At 41.2% G+C, this 18199-nt stretch overlaps 1 protein-coding gene across 1 annotated transcript in view; it reads left to right on the forward strand.

Annotated features, from left to right (window-relative positions):
* Positions 1-12502, forward strand: part of kcnn3 (potassium intermediate/small conductance calcium-activated channel, subfamily N, member 3) — a 45714-nt gene extending 33212 nt beyond the window's left edge. Inside the window, exons 7-10 of the mRNA XM_054621310.1 lie at positions 593-703; positions 7395-7522; positions 8666-8735; positions 9638-12502. Coding sequence (XP_054477285.1) covers positions 593-703; positions 7395-7522; positions 8666-8735; positions 9638-10060 — 732 coding nt within the window. The 3' untranslated portion in view covers positions 10061-12502. The remainder of the gene's footprint in view (positions 1-592; positions 704-7394; positions 7523-8665; positions 8736-9637) is intronic.
* The last annotated feature ends 5697 nt before the right edge of the window (positions 12503-18199 follow it).

Consider the following 18199-nt stretch of genomic DNA (forward strand, 5'->3'; position numbering starts at 1 on the left):
CTCCCCGTGTTCCTGCTCTTCTTCTCCTCTCAAGCATGTCTTTCTGGTTGAGAGACTGCTGTCACTCTCTCCCAAAAGAATTTGCCATATGTCCCATGTGGGTCGAGCTGGAATACAGACAAACCAGTCTGTGTTTCATACTTTTACACTTCCTGCAGGCCTCGAGCCTCCGGTGACAGGAAAAGACTGACACCATGTAATTCAGATTGGCAGCATCCAATTAAATGAAGTTAGGTGGTGTCCATCTTTGATGTGTTTTTCATCTATAAAGGGGATATTTTTTCAGCTCCATATAGACGCGACATAGAGGGGATCTCACACCAGATGGATTGGAAGTGAAAATAGACTTGGCTTGCCGCTCAACATGAGGAAATGTGGATCTGGAACAGAGCTATCCCTCTTAATCCTCTCCCCTCTCCAAATCACTTCTCCTTCTGTCATGCGGCTCCGTTCCTCAGATTTGTCCTCACTCCCTTCAATCATCTGAGCTAATTCCTCGGCCCATAAGCCACCGATTTACCAATTCGTCCTCCTAACTGACTGACTCAGTGCTCTGCTTTCTCCCCCTCCCTCCCTTTCTCCACTCTCTCAGGGTGCAGGCTGTACAGCTCTGGTGGTTGCCGTGGTAGCCAGGAAGCTGGAGCTGACCAAGGCCGAGAAACACGTACACAACTTCATGATGGACACGCAACTCACCAAGAGGGTGTGTAGGCTTGTGTGGTGTGAATGAGTGTGTTTTGCAGAAATATATTGAAAGACACACATTCTCTTCAGGCAACCATGATTGGGACTACAACAGAACTGTATTTATAAAATAAGTTGCTATGTGTAATCGTCCTCCCGGTGAATTTATACAAACTTTCCAGATTACATCAGGGGTTGAAAACAAGGTGGTTGAGAACCCGGCAAACACGGCTTGTCCTTTCACTGCCCCTCCTGCCCCCTCTCCCACTACTACATCACACTATCACCCTGTATTGTTGTGACAGAGTGCCATGTTATTTGAGTGAGTGAAGGCAATAAAAGGTCATCTCTCTTTTTCGAGTTCTCTGTTCTGCTCCCTCACTTACCATCTCTCTCTCTATCTTCCCATCGTCGATCTTTTTCCTCCCACATGGTCGTCCCTCCACCCTACCACCTCCCCTCTCCTCTGACATTTGTCTCTCTTACAGTAAATCCTTTCTCTCTCTCTCTCTCTCTCTCTTTCTTTCTGTAACCTTCTCTCCTATCCTCCCTCCTATGCCCTCTCTTTTCCATCATCCTTGCCCCCTCCCTGCTCTTCCCTCTCCCCTTCTTGTCTCTTCCCCCTCCATCTTTCAGTCCCTCCTTCCTGTGGTCCTTTTTAATTTTTCATACAGTTGAAAGTTCCAAGTGTTAAAAATAGCTCCCATATCAAATATGTAGGGTGCATTATGGCAGCAGGGTATTTGGGTGACTGAACGTGGGAGGGTTATCGATGATTTCAGTGGGGATGAAATATCGACAGAGAAGTTGAATAGACTGTCTGTCGGGCTCTCGCCTCATCTTCCTGCAGGCTCCCGTCAGGTCAACCAGAGGGTTTTCACAAGACGTTTAACACCTTGAACAGTGTGTGAGCATATGTGTGTGTGTGAGGGTTTTTACTTTTTAATCAATGCTAGCAATGGTCGTCAATCAATCCACCGCTTTGGTCCGGACTGTAAGATCTCAACTGTTGGATGGATTGCATGATAATGATTTCATTTGTGGTTTCAAGAGGATGAATCCTAATGACTTTGGTTGGCCACTGACTTTTCCTCTCGGGCCACCAACAAGTGGAAATCTTTGGCTTATAGTGAGACATCTTGATTACTGTTGGATGGACTGCAATGAATTCGCTTCACTCACATGGCTGTAGACTCTTGTTTCAGTAGGTTTGGTAAAGTTTACGTCTATGCTGCTCAAACAAATGGAATTTACCAATTTGAGTTGGAGAAGCTATATGGTCAATTAATGTATTCCTTAAGCTGTTTCAACTTCCTAACTTTTCTAACTAGAAGCTCATGGTGTCAAGATAAAGCTAAAACTGACTCAGGTTTGTGGGAGTTGTGTTTCTGTAGCTGGTTATTGTGACTGTAAATATTTATGAAAGACCAGCCTCACACCAATTTGTAATCTATATGTGTGTATCTTCTCATTGATCTAGGGAGTGATTGCATAAATATAGCTCAATCACTCCCTAGATCAATGAGAAGATCATACTATACATTTTAAAGGGAATTTTCTCCTCATTCAACTAAACCACTATCTTAATAAAGCCAGTCATCTAGTAATGGTAGCGCCATACAGCAGTTTTATTCAACACAATGCAGCATGCTCCTTGGTGACATTTCCTTCAAAGGGTTTTCCGGTTTATGCGGTGGTAATTGTCTCCTGCCCTCTATTACTGAAAGAGCAATCATTGAAGCTGTTGTATGCACATTGATTTACATGGCCTGGGCCGTTCCCCCCATATCATCGTAACAAGAGAATAAAATCACTCGCGCTTCATAATGAATAATGCAACAATAGACTTTACATCCTGCCGTATATGCACACAAACACATAAATAGACACAAAAGCCCCCCCCCCCATGCTTTCTACATCCATTAAATAGCATTTCCTTCACTTTGAAAGATTACTAACAATGTCAAGTAAATGCCAATCAGTGTCGCCTTTAGCCAGTGGATGCTGTAGTCATATATGTCTATGATTGAGGTTGTTGGTTTTATCTTTACATGTGTGTCATGTAAGAAAAAATGTTGTTTGTGGTTTTATAAAGATTCCTAAAACTTAATTCCTTAGACATCTGTGTACCGCACAGATCATTTTTTAGTTCAAATGAGTGTGGTGTGTTTGACACATACTTCAAAAATATTTCCCTTTCCTTCATCTGTGTGTTTTCTTCTTTCATCCTCGAATCAGATTTTTAGATGCACCTACAAAGACTGAAATCTTATGTGGTGCATATTGGGTGCAGAGGACCTCATAAACTTATCAAGGAGAATTCAACTTCCAATGCACAGGGTTAATTTTCATGCAGGGTTCAGTGAAGTGTCCCTTTCCCTTTGATCTGAACAGTTCATATAATATAATAATAATAATAATAATAATAATAATAATAATAATCAATCCTTTATTAGTCCCACAATGGGGAAATTACAATTCTCTGCATTTGACCCATCCTGGAGGAGCAGTGGGCTGCTAAGAAGCGCCCGGGGGTTAGGTGTCTCGCTCAAGGACACCTCGGCATGTTGGCTGTAGAGGGGTTCGAACCACCTCTACCTGGTGTGCCACAGCCGCCCCATATAGCCCTGCAGTCGACCATGTCGGAGGTTGCAAGTGCTCATGTTTGAAATCAGGACTTGTTTTCTTGATGGAGCGTGTTAGAGGTGTGTTTAAAAGGCTGACCCTCTGATCGCAGCAGTGTACTGTGGCCCTATACTGAAGTAATAATTCAGAGCACTGCTGAGGTCCATCTGGTCAGAACATCACCCTGCACAATCACAGAGCACCCTCGACACTGAAAAAAACAGGACACACTTACTGTAGGCGCAAAATCAGAGGAGTGGAGCAGTGTGTCCTTCCTTTTGATAGCACTACAATGTCAATTTAATGCCATCCGTTGAAGCCATAAGCCAATTGACTGTGTTAATATTGCTTATTCTGAGGTCAGTACTTTTATTTCCAGCTTTTTAAGTCGAAAATGTTACATCTTTTTATAAATGGGTACTCCAAATGTGTATTCTGATTCCAGTCTGGACGATTGGTTAAAATCAGAGCACTTTGAGAACTCCCTGTGGCATATTCAGAAATTCACCCTCTCTGAATATTCAGAGTGCACTCTGGGCTCTGGCCAATGGGGAGGTGCTGCAATGCCTCCCAATGTTTACACCATAAGCCCAATGGGAGCAATCTAACCCCCGATGATTTCTACTAAGCTAGCTTTCACTCCACACAGTAAAAATAACTTCCTTCCATCAGCCCTTTAAATTCACACAGAAGTCAAATGGATCATTATAGGTGTGGACGTATTGTGATTTCCACATCTCTCTGACGTTTTCATCTTTTTACCAATTGAACTTTTCTTTTTAATGGAGCACTAACTAGATCTTTGTGCATTAATGGATCTCTGGCCAAGTCTGCTTGTGTGCGTGGTCCTTGTCTCTTCCTTGTGTCATTATGTCCGTGTTGGGAAGGTCAGAGCAGGTAAGGCCACATGTTGCAGTGGCACATGGATGAGGCTGGAGGTTGTTGCCAAGGTAATTGGTCTGTTTGTTTATGTTTTCTGCTCCGTTGTATCTCTAGCACCACTGCACTTAATCAGGCTGCTAATTGCATTCATAGGTCATCAAGGCTCTCCTGTGTTTTAGGGTTCAGGTGTCTCCATCACTACTGAAAATAAAGGGGGAAATTATGTATTTCAGTTTAAACAATGCAGAGGTATCGTAGCCCAATGCCTATTTTTATTATTTTCTATGTGGTTGTGTCTGTAATGACATTTTAAAAAATCTTTCTATTAGTACTGATTTATTTATTTTCCACAATATGCCATCAACCACCCAAAATGCTGAGTTGTGGGAACCCCTTGTCTTAACAGATTTGTCATGTAACTGCCATAAGGTGTGCCGTGTAGGGGAGCAACCAGAACAGATCTTTGACCCTAACAAGCCATACGGCCACGACATGGTTGCCCAGGTACATGCCATATGGTCCGGGAATAGTTGCTGCTGCTGTCGTTTGGTTTCTTGTGGAGTATTTTTCGCGGCTTATGTTGAGTTTTTTTTTTTATCTTGGCAAATGGAGTTCCCTCAGTTTCTACTTTAACTCTCAGGAGGATAGAGAAAGATAAATAAAGAGGGTGGTGGGGCGGATTAACTGCAAAATACTAACAGCGTGATATTATCAGTAATTTGCATGTGGAGCAGTCCTGAGGATTTTAAATTAAGGGTGAAGCGTCTAATTAAATGGCCTGAGGCGGTGCAACAGCTCAAAATGCTGGGCAGATGTTGGAATTTTTGGGTGAAAACTTCTACAGTGAGCAAGCCGGACAGACACAAGATGCCATCATTCATCATATTTCTCTCACCATGCAGTGATTAATCAACTGACAAATATGATTTGACATATCAATTTAACAATGGGCTTGCAGATATGAGGGATATTAAATGTGATATTCAGTAACCTGGCCCATGAGTAAAAGAGATGAGACATAATCCAGGCAAATTAATTATCTGATGATTGGTTGCAAATATCCTCTAAAGCAGTGCAGTTGTGACTCTAAATGTTATGTTAAAAACACTATCTAAAAAAATGCAACACTACCATGAAGATATTAGCATCGATGTTGGTGTATAGCGCTGTTGGCCCATTGACAAAAATGCCTTCATTTGGATGAAGCCTCCTCAGGATCTTTGCAGCTCTGTCAGTGCATGTCCTTGCTAAATGGATGGGAGTTCTGTAATCCTATTGACACACACAGGGAGATGAGCCTCAGAGGGAGAAACATGGGATAGCAGGCTTTACCTCATACTCCAGCCCTATAGCTTTACATCCAAATCCCATTGGTCATGGCGTGTGAACTAAACATATTATATAATCTTTTTTATTTATTTAGTTGGGTTTAATCACATGGGATATACATACAACATTTAAATATCTAAACCGTAAACAAGCTGTGTAAAGGTGAGAATGAATACGTTTGTTATGCTAACTGTTATTGAAAGTGATTGGTAACATGTAAGCTGTATGACTCAATCTCCTGGAGGGGTTTATATATTATCTATAGTATATTGGATCTGCTCTTTTCAGTTTGACTTCCTCCATGTCATTGAAAACACATCTGCAAGGCCCAGGGCCTCCTACTCTCTTCATCTGTGGCCAATAGTGTGTGTTTGTCTGCATGTGTTTATGTGTAGGCGTGTAAGTGTGTGAGGAGTCCTTGACTGCGGTGGATAGGTGCTGATTAGCCAAGCTGCCGGGGTCTTTTGTGCTCCTCAGACGGGGGTATAATTGTTCTTTGTTCAGTGTTCGGCATCTCTTTGAAGTCTCTCATTCAATTCATGTCCTTACAGATTCTCTCTCCTATCTCCCTCCTCGCTTCTCTATGGTATTCACCCGCGCTTTTTTTTTTTTTACCGGGTGTCAGACCCCTGTGTTGTAATTACATAGCAACCTATTAGGATGTACAGTACATGAAACATAGTGGAGCACATATGGATATAAATTAATGTGACTAAATCCTGATCCTTGTCCACAGAAGTCAACCTAAAGTCTAAAGTCTAAAGTCATTTTTAATTATTATTTTATTAAATCACAGGAATCTCACACATATATGGTAGACATTAAAAACAAATGAGGCCTATGTCTGACCAGTAAACTGGAAAAATACCCATCTTGATTTTAACTCTGATGGCTATAAGGCTTTCCACGAGTAAGCATCATAACATAGGCTATTTCTCTAATATGTCTCTTCTCCAGGGAAGAGGATTGTCTTTGACAGCTAGTTTAAGAGCAGCTACTCATGCCACCATTGTTTCTTTCAGTTGTTGTCATAATTAAATGGAAGATCCCTGGTTTTAATGAACTGCGGTGGTACGGCAGTGAATTACTTCCAACAAGCCGAGATAATGACGCCCATTTGAGTTAGTCTAACGTATAATGTGGCATAAAGACAGACCAAGAGAGGAAAGGAGTGTGTGTGAGAGACTCCTGTTGGTTCTCAATGCCAAATCTCCCTAAGGAGAAGACTGTTTATGCACACATGAAAATCATTGGCAAGCAGGGCGGATTGTGCAGAGAGAGACAGAGAGAATGAGAGCAGCCTCTAAGAAGAAACAAATGGTATAGTTTTTTACTCTTTGAAGGGAGACAATGGAGTATGGATTTAAAAAAAGAGATTCTCAAAAAAAGTAAGAACAGGGCCCCAGAGAACAGGGTTGGGCCCCAGAGAGAACAGGGCTGAGCACCAGAAAACAGGACCGGAGCCGGAGAAAACAGTGCTAGGGCCCCAGAAAACAGGGCCAGAACAGGAGAAAACAGGGTTGGGCCCCTGAGAACATGGCCGTGGACAGAGAAAATAGGGCTGGAGCCAGAAAAATATGCCTGGGCCCCAGAGAGAACAGGGCTGGGCCCCTAGAGAACATGGCCAGGCCCAACAGAAGACAGGGCTACAGCCAGAGGAAACTGGGCTGGGCCCACAGAGAACATGGCTGGGCAGCTGGGGCCCCAGAGATGAAACTGGGCTGGGCCCACAGAGAACATGGCTGGGGGGTCAAACCATGTTCCCTTTCTCTTTTGAACAGGTTTTGCCGGCCCTGTTCTCGGTTCTCAAACCTGATGCCAAGGGCTACCTGTTGCTAACAATGTGTGCATGTGTGTTTACTGTCTGCGAGCAGATAAAGAATGCAGCGGCTAACGTGCTGAGGGAAACCTGGCTCATCTACAAACACACCAAGCTGATGAAAAAGATCGACCACTGCAGAGTCCGCAAACACCAGCGGAAGTTCCTCCAGGCTATACATCAGTAAGACCACACCTCACATCCACCCACACATACACACACACACTCAAAAACACACACGAGTACACAAGCCTTTGAATTCAGCCGTACTTTCTATCCACCCACAAGTTGAATCAACGCTGAAAATCAGATAAAGTGCATGAATTTCTACACACAGACACACACACACACACACACACACACACACACACACACACACACACACACACACACATACATATAACTGTGGGACTGGATAATCAGTGCGATATGTACTGTTAGAGACATTCTGATCATCATATCATCTCTACTTCCAAGTGTTGTTGATACAAATACATACTGTAGACCTCAATCACGCTTTAAAATCACTTTTTCAGAGCATTGTTTGGTTATATTTGAATTTCTACAAGGGTAGTTGTCTTGTTAAAGCTTGTCTTACTCAAATATTTGTTTCACAATTAAGCGTCCCTTTAATGCTGCATGCTCCTTTGATCTTGAGCAGTTCAGTCTCGACTTGAGAACATTAAACAAATACCTTCAAAAGCCAGAGTCAAGAGACCTAAGACTCTTTTAATTGTGATATGGAAAGGCTCGTCCTGAAGCGTGTGGACCATGGCTGAGAGGCTGACTCTGTAAACACAGTAACAGTGTGATTTTTGGGGAATTTAAGTACATTTTACTGTTCAACCCTGTTAGCGTAAAAAAGTGGGACATGTTCATCTGGAGGTGCAGCCTCATAAAACTGCACTTCATTACATTTGAGGAAGCCACAGGGTTTATTTGATTTAAAAAAAAACACTAATTATTGTTTTGGGTTTTTTTGTGTCAAGAAAGATTTATTTTATTTCATCTTTATTCCCCTTAAGGTTTCTTTTTTTTTCTATTTAAAATATGCTGTCTGCTTACTCTAGAGCTTTAGGTCTCAGTTTTATTTCAACATTTAATTTGTCACCCGCATTACAAAATTCAATGTTTCCGAGCACACTATGTTGGTACATTCAAATTCAGCGACACACTGCAGGTGGAAATGAAGCTGAATTAGGCAAGGTGACCGCTCTACAGTGTTGTTGTCTGGACCCGGAGGGATTAGCTCTCTGGGCTGACCACTGTGTGTTTACTGCGTTTCTACTTTGTGTGTATATTTAATGTGTGTTTATCTGTTTGCAGATTACGCAGTGTGAAAATGGAGCAGAGGAAACTCAGTGATCAGGCCAACACACTAGTGGACCTCTCAAAGGTGAGTCACACACACACACACACACACACACAGTTGACACACATCTGTGCTCTTCATTTATGTAGGACATCCACTTCACAGACATGTAGCCATTGCACAGGTTAGTAACTCATACCAAACATGCCTTTGCCCCCCCCCCCCCCCAAAATATATCCCAACATTCCTCCGTTTCAACGATGACCTGCCCGTTTCCGTGGCTTTGCGTCTCCTAGCAACAGGAACAAGTGTTAAAACAGGGATGACTGTGTGAGAGAGCGAGGAGGAAATGTGAGGAGGGAGGGGGGTGCTCATGTTTTTCTGTTACCGTGTGGGTGTCTGAGTGAGAATGTGAGTGCACACGTGTGTGTGTATCTGTGTGTGATTGTGAAAAGAGAGACCCAAGGAGAGGGAGTGAGTGAATATGAGGGAGAAAAAGATCGAGCGAGGGTGTGTGTTTGTGTCTTTTCCTAGGAGCAATGCCTTTATCAACAAATATTTTGCAATTATGCCATCTCAATGACTCCATCTCAATTGGTCACTTGTGCGTTTACCATGGTTACGGAGGCCAGGTTGTGCAAGGCAGGGACATTTCATTCTCTCCTCTATCTTGCTTCACAATGTAATAACGCCCACATAGAGACTTCCCTCCAGCCTCTTCTTCATTCCAGCTTCTGCTCCCTCTTGGACATTTTTTTGCTCACTGTCTTACTCACTCCTCCCCAGCCTCAGGCTTGACCCTCTTCACACTTTTACTTCACACTCTGACTCTTACTGTCTCGTTTACTTATGCAACCTTTAATAAGGCAACCATCATCATACTGTTGTATGTAATGTACTCTGTGTGCACTGAGTCACATCTCCTCTCCTCTCCTCTCCTCTCTCCTCTCCTCTCCTCTCTCCTCTCCTCTCCTCTCCTCTCACAGATGCAGAGTGTCATGTATGAGCTCATGTCAGAGCTCAACGACCGCAGCGAGGACTTGGAGCGCCAGATGCTCTCCCTGGAGCAGCGGGTGGAGCAGCTCACCGCCGGCTTCAACACCCTGCCCGCCCACCTCTCAGCCACCCTCAGCGCCCAGCACGCCGCCCTGGTCCACTTGCTAAGAGAGAGGGATTCCAGGGATTGGAGAGGAGGTGTTGGAGGAGGTGCTGTGGTCCCAATCTCCCCAGCTGTGTCTTTAACCGCTGCTCCAGCTTCAGTTTCGCCAGTCCAGGTCGCAACTCCAGCACCGACCCCATCCCAGGTCCCTACTCTGGCCTTGGAGTCCCCTCTGACGCCCCCACCTCTGAGCCCAGAGGGGAGCCTGGAGGCTAGTCCCAACACCAACACCTGCACTTCTAGCTGCTGAAGACAGCTCTGAGGACCAGGAGAGGACAAATATGGAAAGAAAATAGGGAGGGAGGAGGAGAGAAATGTGAGGTGATCCTCTGAAACTAGAGCTCCGTGAGGGAGGGCTGAAGACGGGACTGTGAGGAGAAATAATGGGATTAAGATGGAGGGCCAGTATGAACGATGAGACATGTTAAGGACTTTGGGGCGCTTTCCTTGACAGGGGGAGGAGAAGAAAAATGGAGACTCTAGAAGGTGTGAGGGGGAGGAAGAATGTCAAGAGGGTGAGAAATGGAGGTAGAAAGGATGAGGAGGGGGAAGGAGAGAGGAGGAGAAATAACTAGGAATAATTATATAAACTCAGAGCTCCTAAATGGATACTACTCCAATTACTGAAAAGGGCCTTTTATTCTCTGTCTCTCTCTCTCTCTCTGTCTCTCTCTCTCTCTCTCCTTCCTCCCGATCTCTCCCTCCCTTCATCAGGAATTAATGACCATGACTTTTTATCCTTATGATGTATTTTCTATCTGAATGCTAATTGTGTGTTAACGAGCATCCCTTTAACAGAAGGTTCAATCAATACGACCGAGATATAAAAAAAAAAATGTAAAAAATAGTGGCGTGTACTGCACACACATACACACAACTTATATTGACGTATCATGCACGCAATACAAGTTAACACAGCACAAACACAAATACACAATATTTTACAATGCAGGCCCTATTTACACTCACACAAAGAAATTGTGTGTAGAAGCCCACATGATAATACTAAAGCCTATACTGCCAAGCACTCGATGCACTGCCAAGCAATGTAGACACACTGTAAAAAAGAAATTCATCCATCATCTTTTGTGGGTGTGACCCGATGCATAGTTGTGACATTTTAACTTCTCAGTTTGGAGAACCGTAACCGTTCACTGAGCTACACAAATTACAGACGAAGCTGAAATAAGTTGGTATGACACTGAGGGACATGAGTCATCACAACGTCTGTTTGTGACAAAGAAGACAGTCGCAGATCAAGATAACCCATAACAACTACAAAGGACTTTTTTATGACTGGCTTTATTGAATTACAGATTGGGTTGAACGGATGTGTACTTGTAGGTTTGCTGTACTGAAATTAGACTTTAAAGAGTTTGATTTTATTTAATTTCTGTTTGTTACTTATGGAAAAAAAATAGTTGTATCAAGTGCATTAATACTGAAATGGTTGTTGGGAGAAAGAATAGATTACAACACAAACGTATATTAAACTGGCATTTCATTTTAGGCGATTCATTTTGAACACTTCAAGATAGAGCTTTGCATAAACATAATGCTCCACATCTGGTTAGTGTTCTGCAGACAGGTAAAATAACAGTTGAAACATTCTCCATCAATAATAAATGATCTGCTTATTCTTTTACTGCTCAGTTGAGTCAGATTGACTGGGATGCTGTAGTATCTATTGTTTTGCTTTAATTCTCTGATAAATATTTATACTTAAAATGACTAAAATGTTGATTTTTATATTGGAAATTCAATTGAATTTAGAATCCAACAATTGTTTAGCTGTGTGATTATAAGTTGGTGTGATTACATATTTTTTCACAGTGTACGGTTGTGTCTATGACCCTTTATGAAGGAAAAGAAGACCTCACTCACTGCCATTCTTTTTCAAGCTTGCAGTCACAAAACAACGCACTGTTGTCATGAATGTATGCTGTGTAAAGAAATACACTCAAACCCACTTGCTTGCTCGATCACTTAAACTGCCATGCAGACACAAGAACAGACACCAACACGCACGGACACACGGATATACACACACCTCGACAACCAAAGTGCTCTCTCTTAAATGGACTTCAATAAGAGGCAGGGAACGCTGCTGTCACTGGGGACAAAAGATAGCAGGAGGCGTTGCAGATATCTTGACAATATTTCTGAGGGAATAACTGTGAAAATCTGGGTATGGACTTGTTACAGTGCTGTACATGGACTGCTCTTCACTGCTTTAAAACAGATTCAAGGTGGACTATGGATGAACACAAGGGAACACAAATAAACCTTATAAAGGATTGATGGCCATGAAGGGACAGCTGTTTATAAAATAAATAAAACATAGAAAGAAATTCTTAGAGGAATTATAATGGTGTGATGGGAAAGAGACAAGCCTACCCATTGGAGACAATATCGAAAACTGTCTTATAGCGACACGCTGTGGCCGGAATACTGAATTACATACGCTTGGAATATTGTATAGTATGCTGTTAACGAAATATAGCTTTGTATTGCTTAGTCTTTTCTACCATTATGATTAAACGCAGTTATAGCTGATATCTACTATTACTAAACTATAGTATTCTTCTCATTCGTCATGACAATTATGATATATGTATTAACAATATGTTAAATAATTACGAACAAGGAAAGTGCCGTTTGAGGTTGAAATTATTTTGTAATTTTTATTTTATCAGAGAGAATTAATAAAGTATATATCTATAACATTACAGCTTCCACGTTTTCTGTGTTGCTGTTTTCTTTTCTTTTTTTAATTTTCTTTTTTATTAGATTTTCTTTTTTCTTTCTGTGCGATGAGGTTGTTAGTGAGATGCTTTTGAAAAATAAAAGACACCAACGAATTCACTTCGGGCTATTAAACTTATTTTGTCAGTCAATTGTCGGACTATTTTCTCATATATCGCTACGTAAAAAAATATTATCTCACTGTGATTGTGACCAACTAAAATCTGGAGCACAATAAGTTTGGGTAGTTGGTGACGAAAGAAATTAAGAGAGCCGTATATTTAATTTGTTCCGATTGGGCCGTGGATGTATAAAGAGAGCAGATATTTGCCTTCTTTCAGTAGTTCGCAGGTTAGAATTCGTCTGTAGACTGGGTCCGTCACTGACAAGGATTTTCAGTTGCTCATCCTATCGCGATATTTGGAGAAAGCCCCAAGAACAGCGACAACCTGGTAAAGGTTGCTTCTTTTCTAAATTTGGCTTTAAATTCGTTCTTTTTTTCATTATCTTTGGGCGTCAAAATGTAAGATGTTGGAGTTTCGAGCTAGCTAGGTTATAAAAAAAATTAACTCTTACTTAGCTGAGATGGAGAACAGGATAAACAATCAACTTTAGCTCCAAAACGCAATGTTTGTACCGATATACCGAAAAACTCACTTTTGCAAGAACTTTACTCTTTGAGCTAACATAAGTCAAAAAGGCTGAATGGCTGAATTTGCATATGTGTGTGTTTGTAAATCTGTCTTTGTGCTTGTGTTTAACCCCAGGAAATCATCCAGTCCTGACACAGTCGTGTTCAGCCTCTGTCTATGTCCAAGTCTCCCTCTGTCCATCAATCCTCTACCTGCAGCCATTAGGTCCTAGCCTGAGCTCTGTCAGTGTCCCATGGCAACAACATCATATGAGCATGGGACTCTGGTGAGGGTAAGTGGGGACATGTGTTGGACATTCAGGTGGTCAGTACGTTTGTTTCTGGTTTTTAACTTTGTCAAATTTTGGGACCACTTTCACATAATGTTAGATAGTTGAACGCTGATGACTTTGTGCTCATGAAGAGAACTAAGACTCAAATCAAGAAACATTATTAGCTAAATAGAATAACTGCATGGCTTAATGCCTCCTCCAACCTCATCAGTTCAACCAAGTGGACGTTTGTGCTAAATTCAAAAGATAATATCACGCGAATGTGACAGATTGGAGGTCACAGTGACCTCGACCTTTGAGCACCAAAATCTGATCAGTTTATCCCAGAGTCAAAGTGGACGTTAGCGCCAGTTAAAAAAAATAAAAATACACCAGGCCCTTAATAAGACATTGCATCAACGAGAAAAGTATGGACGGACAACTTGAAAACATAATGCCTCCAGCAACAGCTGTTCCCGTGTAGGCATAAAAATCAAAGGCATGTATCACATGTATATTGCTAAAATGTTTCTAGACTAAAAGTCAACAAAAATAATCAAATGTACTTTAATTGTAATGTTTAATAAAGCCATTGTTTGCTTACATTTTCTATGATTGGCTGGTGTGGGTTATACAGAACTGATTTCCAATTAAGTCCTATCTTAACTTGTAATATCTTGAATGCCACTTATCAAGTAATACTACGAGATTGTCTGTCTCAATAGGCATTTTTATGTTATTCAAATTGTGTTTAATGCCAGTGAGAGATGGATTTCCGACCCATGATTGTTGGTTTTAATGATCGGCATATGTTTGCCAATTTTCCTCATTCTAATTGAGTTATATAATTTGTTAGGTTTATAATCTTACCAGAGCAGGCCTAGCAACGTTTGGTATGGAGTATTTTTTTACTTGGTTTGTTCATTTAAACAATTGTTAGCTCGGTCTTAATTCTTCATCAGGGTAGTGAAGAAGTTGCAGTTCAGAATAGTCGGACAAAGTACCATGATTTGCAGTTTTTTACATATTTTTCTCAAACTGCTCACTGTCCATACCTCATGTTTCAAAATAATGAGTCACATTCTATATATTGAGATCGGAACAACAACTTGTTATAAGTTAAGTTCATTCCTTATATTCAGGTCTTCTTTCCAATTAGTGACAGATGAGTCGAAGCTATTTAAATTAAACACCTTCCTATTAGTCCACAGCAGTGTTTGTCCCAAAGGTGACCACACACTAATCTTCTCAGGGCTTATCATGTGTAAGTGCATTTACCTGAGCATTAAGATAGTAAAAACATTCTTCATCATCAACATTCAGATTCTTAGAGTACATTTATTTTTTTATATTTTCATGAAACAGGCATCATGTTATATGTTTAGCCCAGGCTGAAATGAAAACAGCCTGGGCTAAACAGAGTTGTGAAAGCCCGGCAGCCTGAGGCAGTGCTCTGCCCAGGGCACAGCACATACCCAGATGTGATGAGCTTGTTATCTGTGATATTTACTGGCTGGTGCTCTACTAGCTCCAGAGGCGTTCATTATCTCTTGTGCATTTTCATGATTGTGTTCTATAATTTTAAGGCCAGGGTTATGTCCGTAGCCTGCTTTTAAAATCTCTTTTCTGCTTCTCTCTTTCTGTCTCCGCCTGTCTCTTTGTCCTTCTCCATTTTCAGGAAAGCCATTTAGTCTTTCAGGATTGCCTGTTGAGCAGAGGAAAGCAAAGGACCGAGAGAAAATGGAAAATTGGATCGCTTTTTGCTCATATTCCAGCCAAATTTATCCAGAACAATATGACTGCAAGAACATTTTGTCACACATTTTACGAAAAAGCCAAAACAAGAGATGGCCACAATGTAACACCAGAAACTACAAAATGTAAGAAATGTAAATAAGATGGATTAGTATAATCACAAACCTAGCTAAACATTTTTTATGTTTCAAGCCATTTATTATAAAACACAATACTTACCATTACCTCTGCAGTCCATTTAGACAATCACAAATTACTTTGAATAGGAGCATCGGGTATTGTGCATTCCATGTTTTAAATGCAATGAAAGAACTATCACTCTCTTTTACTTATTTGGCTTTTTATGCCTTTCCTCTCTCTGACTGCCCAGATGTGACCCTTGGTTTCAGGAGTTACTAGCCACTTGTAGAGCGACAACACCCAGACAACTATAATAATGCCTTTAATATGAGCCACGGCACAGCCTCTCTGACAGCAGTCAAGAGTAAACTACACTGACTGTTTCACATCCAGGTAATAAACCCAACGCTCAACCATCACCGTTTACATTTTGGTCTATATTATGGTTCTCGTGACCGACTGTACAGATATTCCTCAGGTAATTGTAAAGAAACGCATCTTTCTTGTCGAAGAGTTGACCCTTCATCCCAACTTATTAAAGACACTTAATAATTTGAATTCTAATCGTCTCCCATATCTCTAAAATGAAATACCTGACAAAAATAGAATTTTTGCTAAATGCTTGTTCCCTGAAGATAGTTTGACCGTATCATTTCTAACCAAATCTATTGCTTATGGCTTACATGCCTTTACACAAAGAATACATTCAGACAAAGGCGTATTTTCCTCGTGTTTTTTTCTCTAGGATTGACTGATTCTGCTGACCTCCATGTGCCCTGCTGCTCTGTCTGCATGGTGGAGTCATGTAGCCTCATTACCCTTAAAAACTGAGACCTAACCTCTGTATTTGCGAGGATGACTTGTGTGTGTGTGTGTGTGTGTGTGTGTGTGTGTGTGTGTGTGTGTGTGTGTGTGTGTGTGTGTGTGTGTGTGTGTGTGTGTGTGTGTGTGTGTGTGTGTGTGTGTGTGTTTGTGTGTGTGTGTGTTTTGCAATGGAAGAGCATGTGTTTGTGCAATGGTGTGTGTGTGTGTGTGTGTGTGTGTGTGTGTTTTTAACGCATGTGTTTGTGCAATGGAAGAGGAGGCAGGCGGGTGGATGCTGGATGTTGGCCACCGTTATCACCTGCCTGTACTGGTCCAGGATCATGTGGTACACCAGTCAACTATAATGTAATCATGGCAATTGGCACAAATGTCACCAGATTCTGTCAGCGGGAGACTGTTTCCATCGCAACAGGATCTTTTATCGCCCACTCGTCCTTGTGCTGATAGTAGAGATGAGTGGTGTTCTCTATGCTTCTACCAACAAAACAGTTTGTAGTGGAGATGTAGCTCCTCAACATTGTTGCAGGGGACCGCACACACATAACACCGTAGTTTTATACTCTCCCTTCCTTTTTAAAACCGTAAAAACCTTACGATTACCCCCACCCGTTACAGTTCACCAAGAATGGGAGAGTTATGAACCCTTTATTCTGATACCTTATCTCCTGGTGTTTCCCTGGCAACTAGAGGGACAGATCTACCAACACATACAAGTCTGTACATGCATGCATGCATGAATCTGTGTATTTATGTATGCAATGCAATCTTTCTGAATGCAATAGAGTCTATTGCATTCAGAAAGATTGTATTTGTTGTGCGCTTGTAAGTTTTTTTATGAATGTGTGTGTGTATACATTTATTCAGGTAGAAATGGGTAATCAGCATTGTGAGCTGCTCGGAGAGTGACAGTGATGTTGCCGTGGTGATGATGAAAGGAGAAATAAAAGTCTGAAAGAAGCTGGGCCAGACTGTGATTCACATAGAGGATACACTTAACCCTCAACACACCACCACAACACATACACACACACACTGTGTGACACTTGACCTTTCTTTTCTTCTCCATCCCCTTTGTCCCTGTATTTTTTGTGACCATGTCAATCCATGGCTGCAAAGTCCTTTTTGCTTAGGAAGGTTCTTAACTGAATGAAATGACCCGAAAGTATCTAAGTGGTGGCCATGATAAGAGCTGTTTGAATTCTCTAAATGATAAGGAAAGGTTCTTCAATGCTTCCTTTCTCGTCTCCTTTAGCATACTATACACGGAACAAACCTTTTCGAAAGAAAAGAAGATAATCCCGCCCCACAATTCAGCAACATTTAAAATGACGCACCATTCGGCCGTCCATCAAAACAAACCATATGCCTGTGTTACACAGATTTAATAATTGTTTTCATACAGTCATCTACTTATGGAATTTATGTTAATGAATATGAGTGATTATGAGTTATAACAGTGACAAGATTTTCGTTACAATGTCCTCATATTTATTTATTTTGAACATGTAACAAATAAGTAGCAAACATTTTTTACAGTAAATAAAGCAAATTTTCAATAAACAAATTCTCGTAAACAATGTACAAATTAACTGATATAACATGTCCAAAAAGGAATAGGGAGAAATACACACATATACACTTCTCCATAACTCAAACAATTAACTCACTTTTTACCAAATAAACCTTTCTGACTGGTAGTCTTAATCCTTTTTTTAATTTAAATTCCAACCTTGGTAATAAAGTAGTATTTTACCACAGGGTGTCCACGATTAAGATGACATAATTCTTTATTCCACGGTGGGGACATATGCAGTGTTACAGTAACAAAGGGGACAGTGCAATACAACAAGCATATGTTAAAAACGATAGGTTGAATTGACTTAACGGTTGAATTGACATTAAGGAACATAGGAAATATTGAATTTTAACAGTTTAATTAATATTGCACATGAATGAATTGTCAGATTTGGTTTGTTTGATCTACTGGAAGCAGTGTTGATTGTAAAGAATGACAGCAGTAGGAAGGAAGGACATGCGGCAT

This window comes from Anoplopoma fimbria, chromosome 20 (assembly GCF_027596085.1).
Source record: "Anoplopoma fimbria isolate UVic2021 breed Golden Eagle Sablefish chromosome 20, Afim_UVic_2022, whole genome shotgun sequence".
NCBI classification, from domain to species: Eukaryota; Metazoa; Chordata; class Actinopteri; order Perciformes; family Anoplopomatidae; genus Anoplopoma; species Anoplopoma fimbria.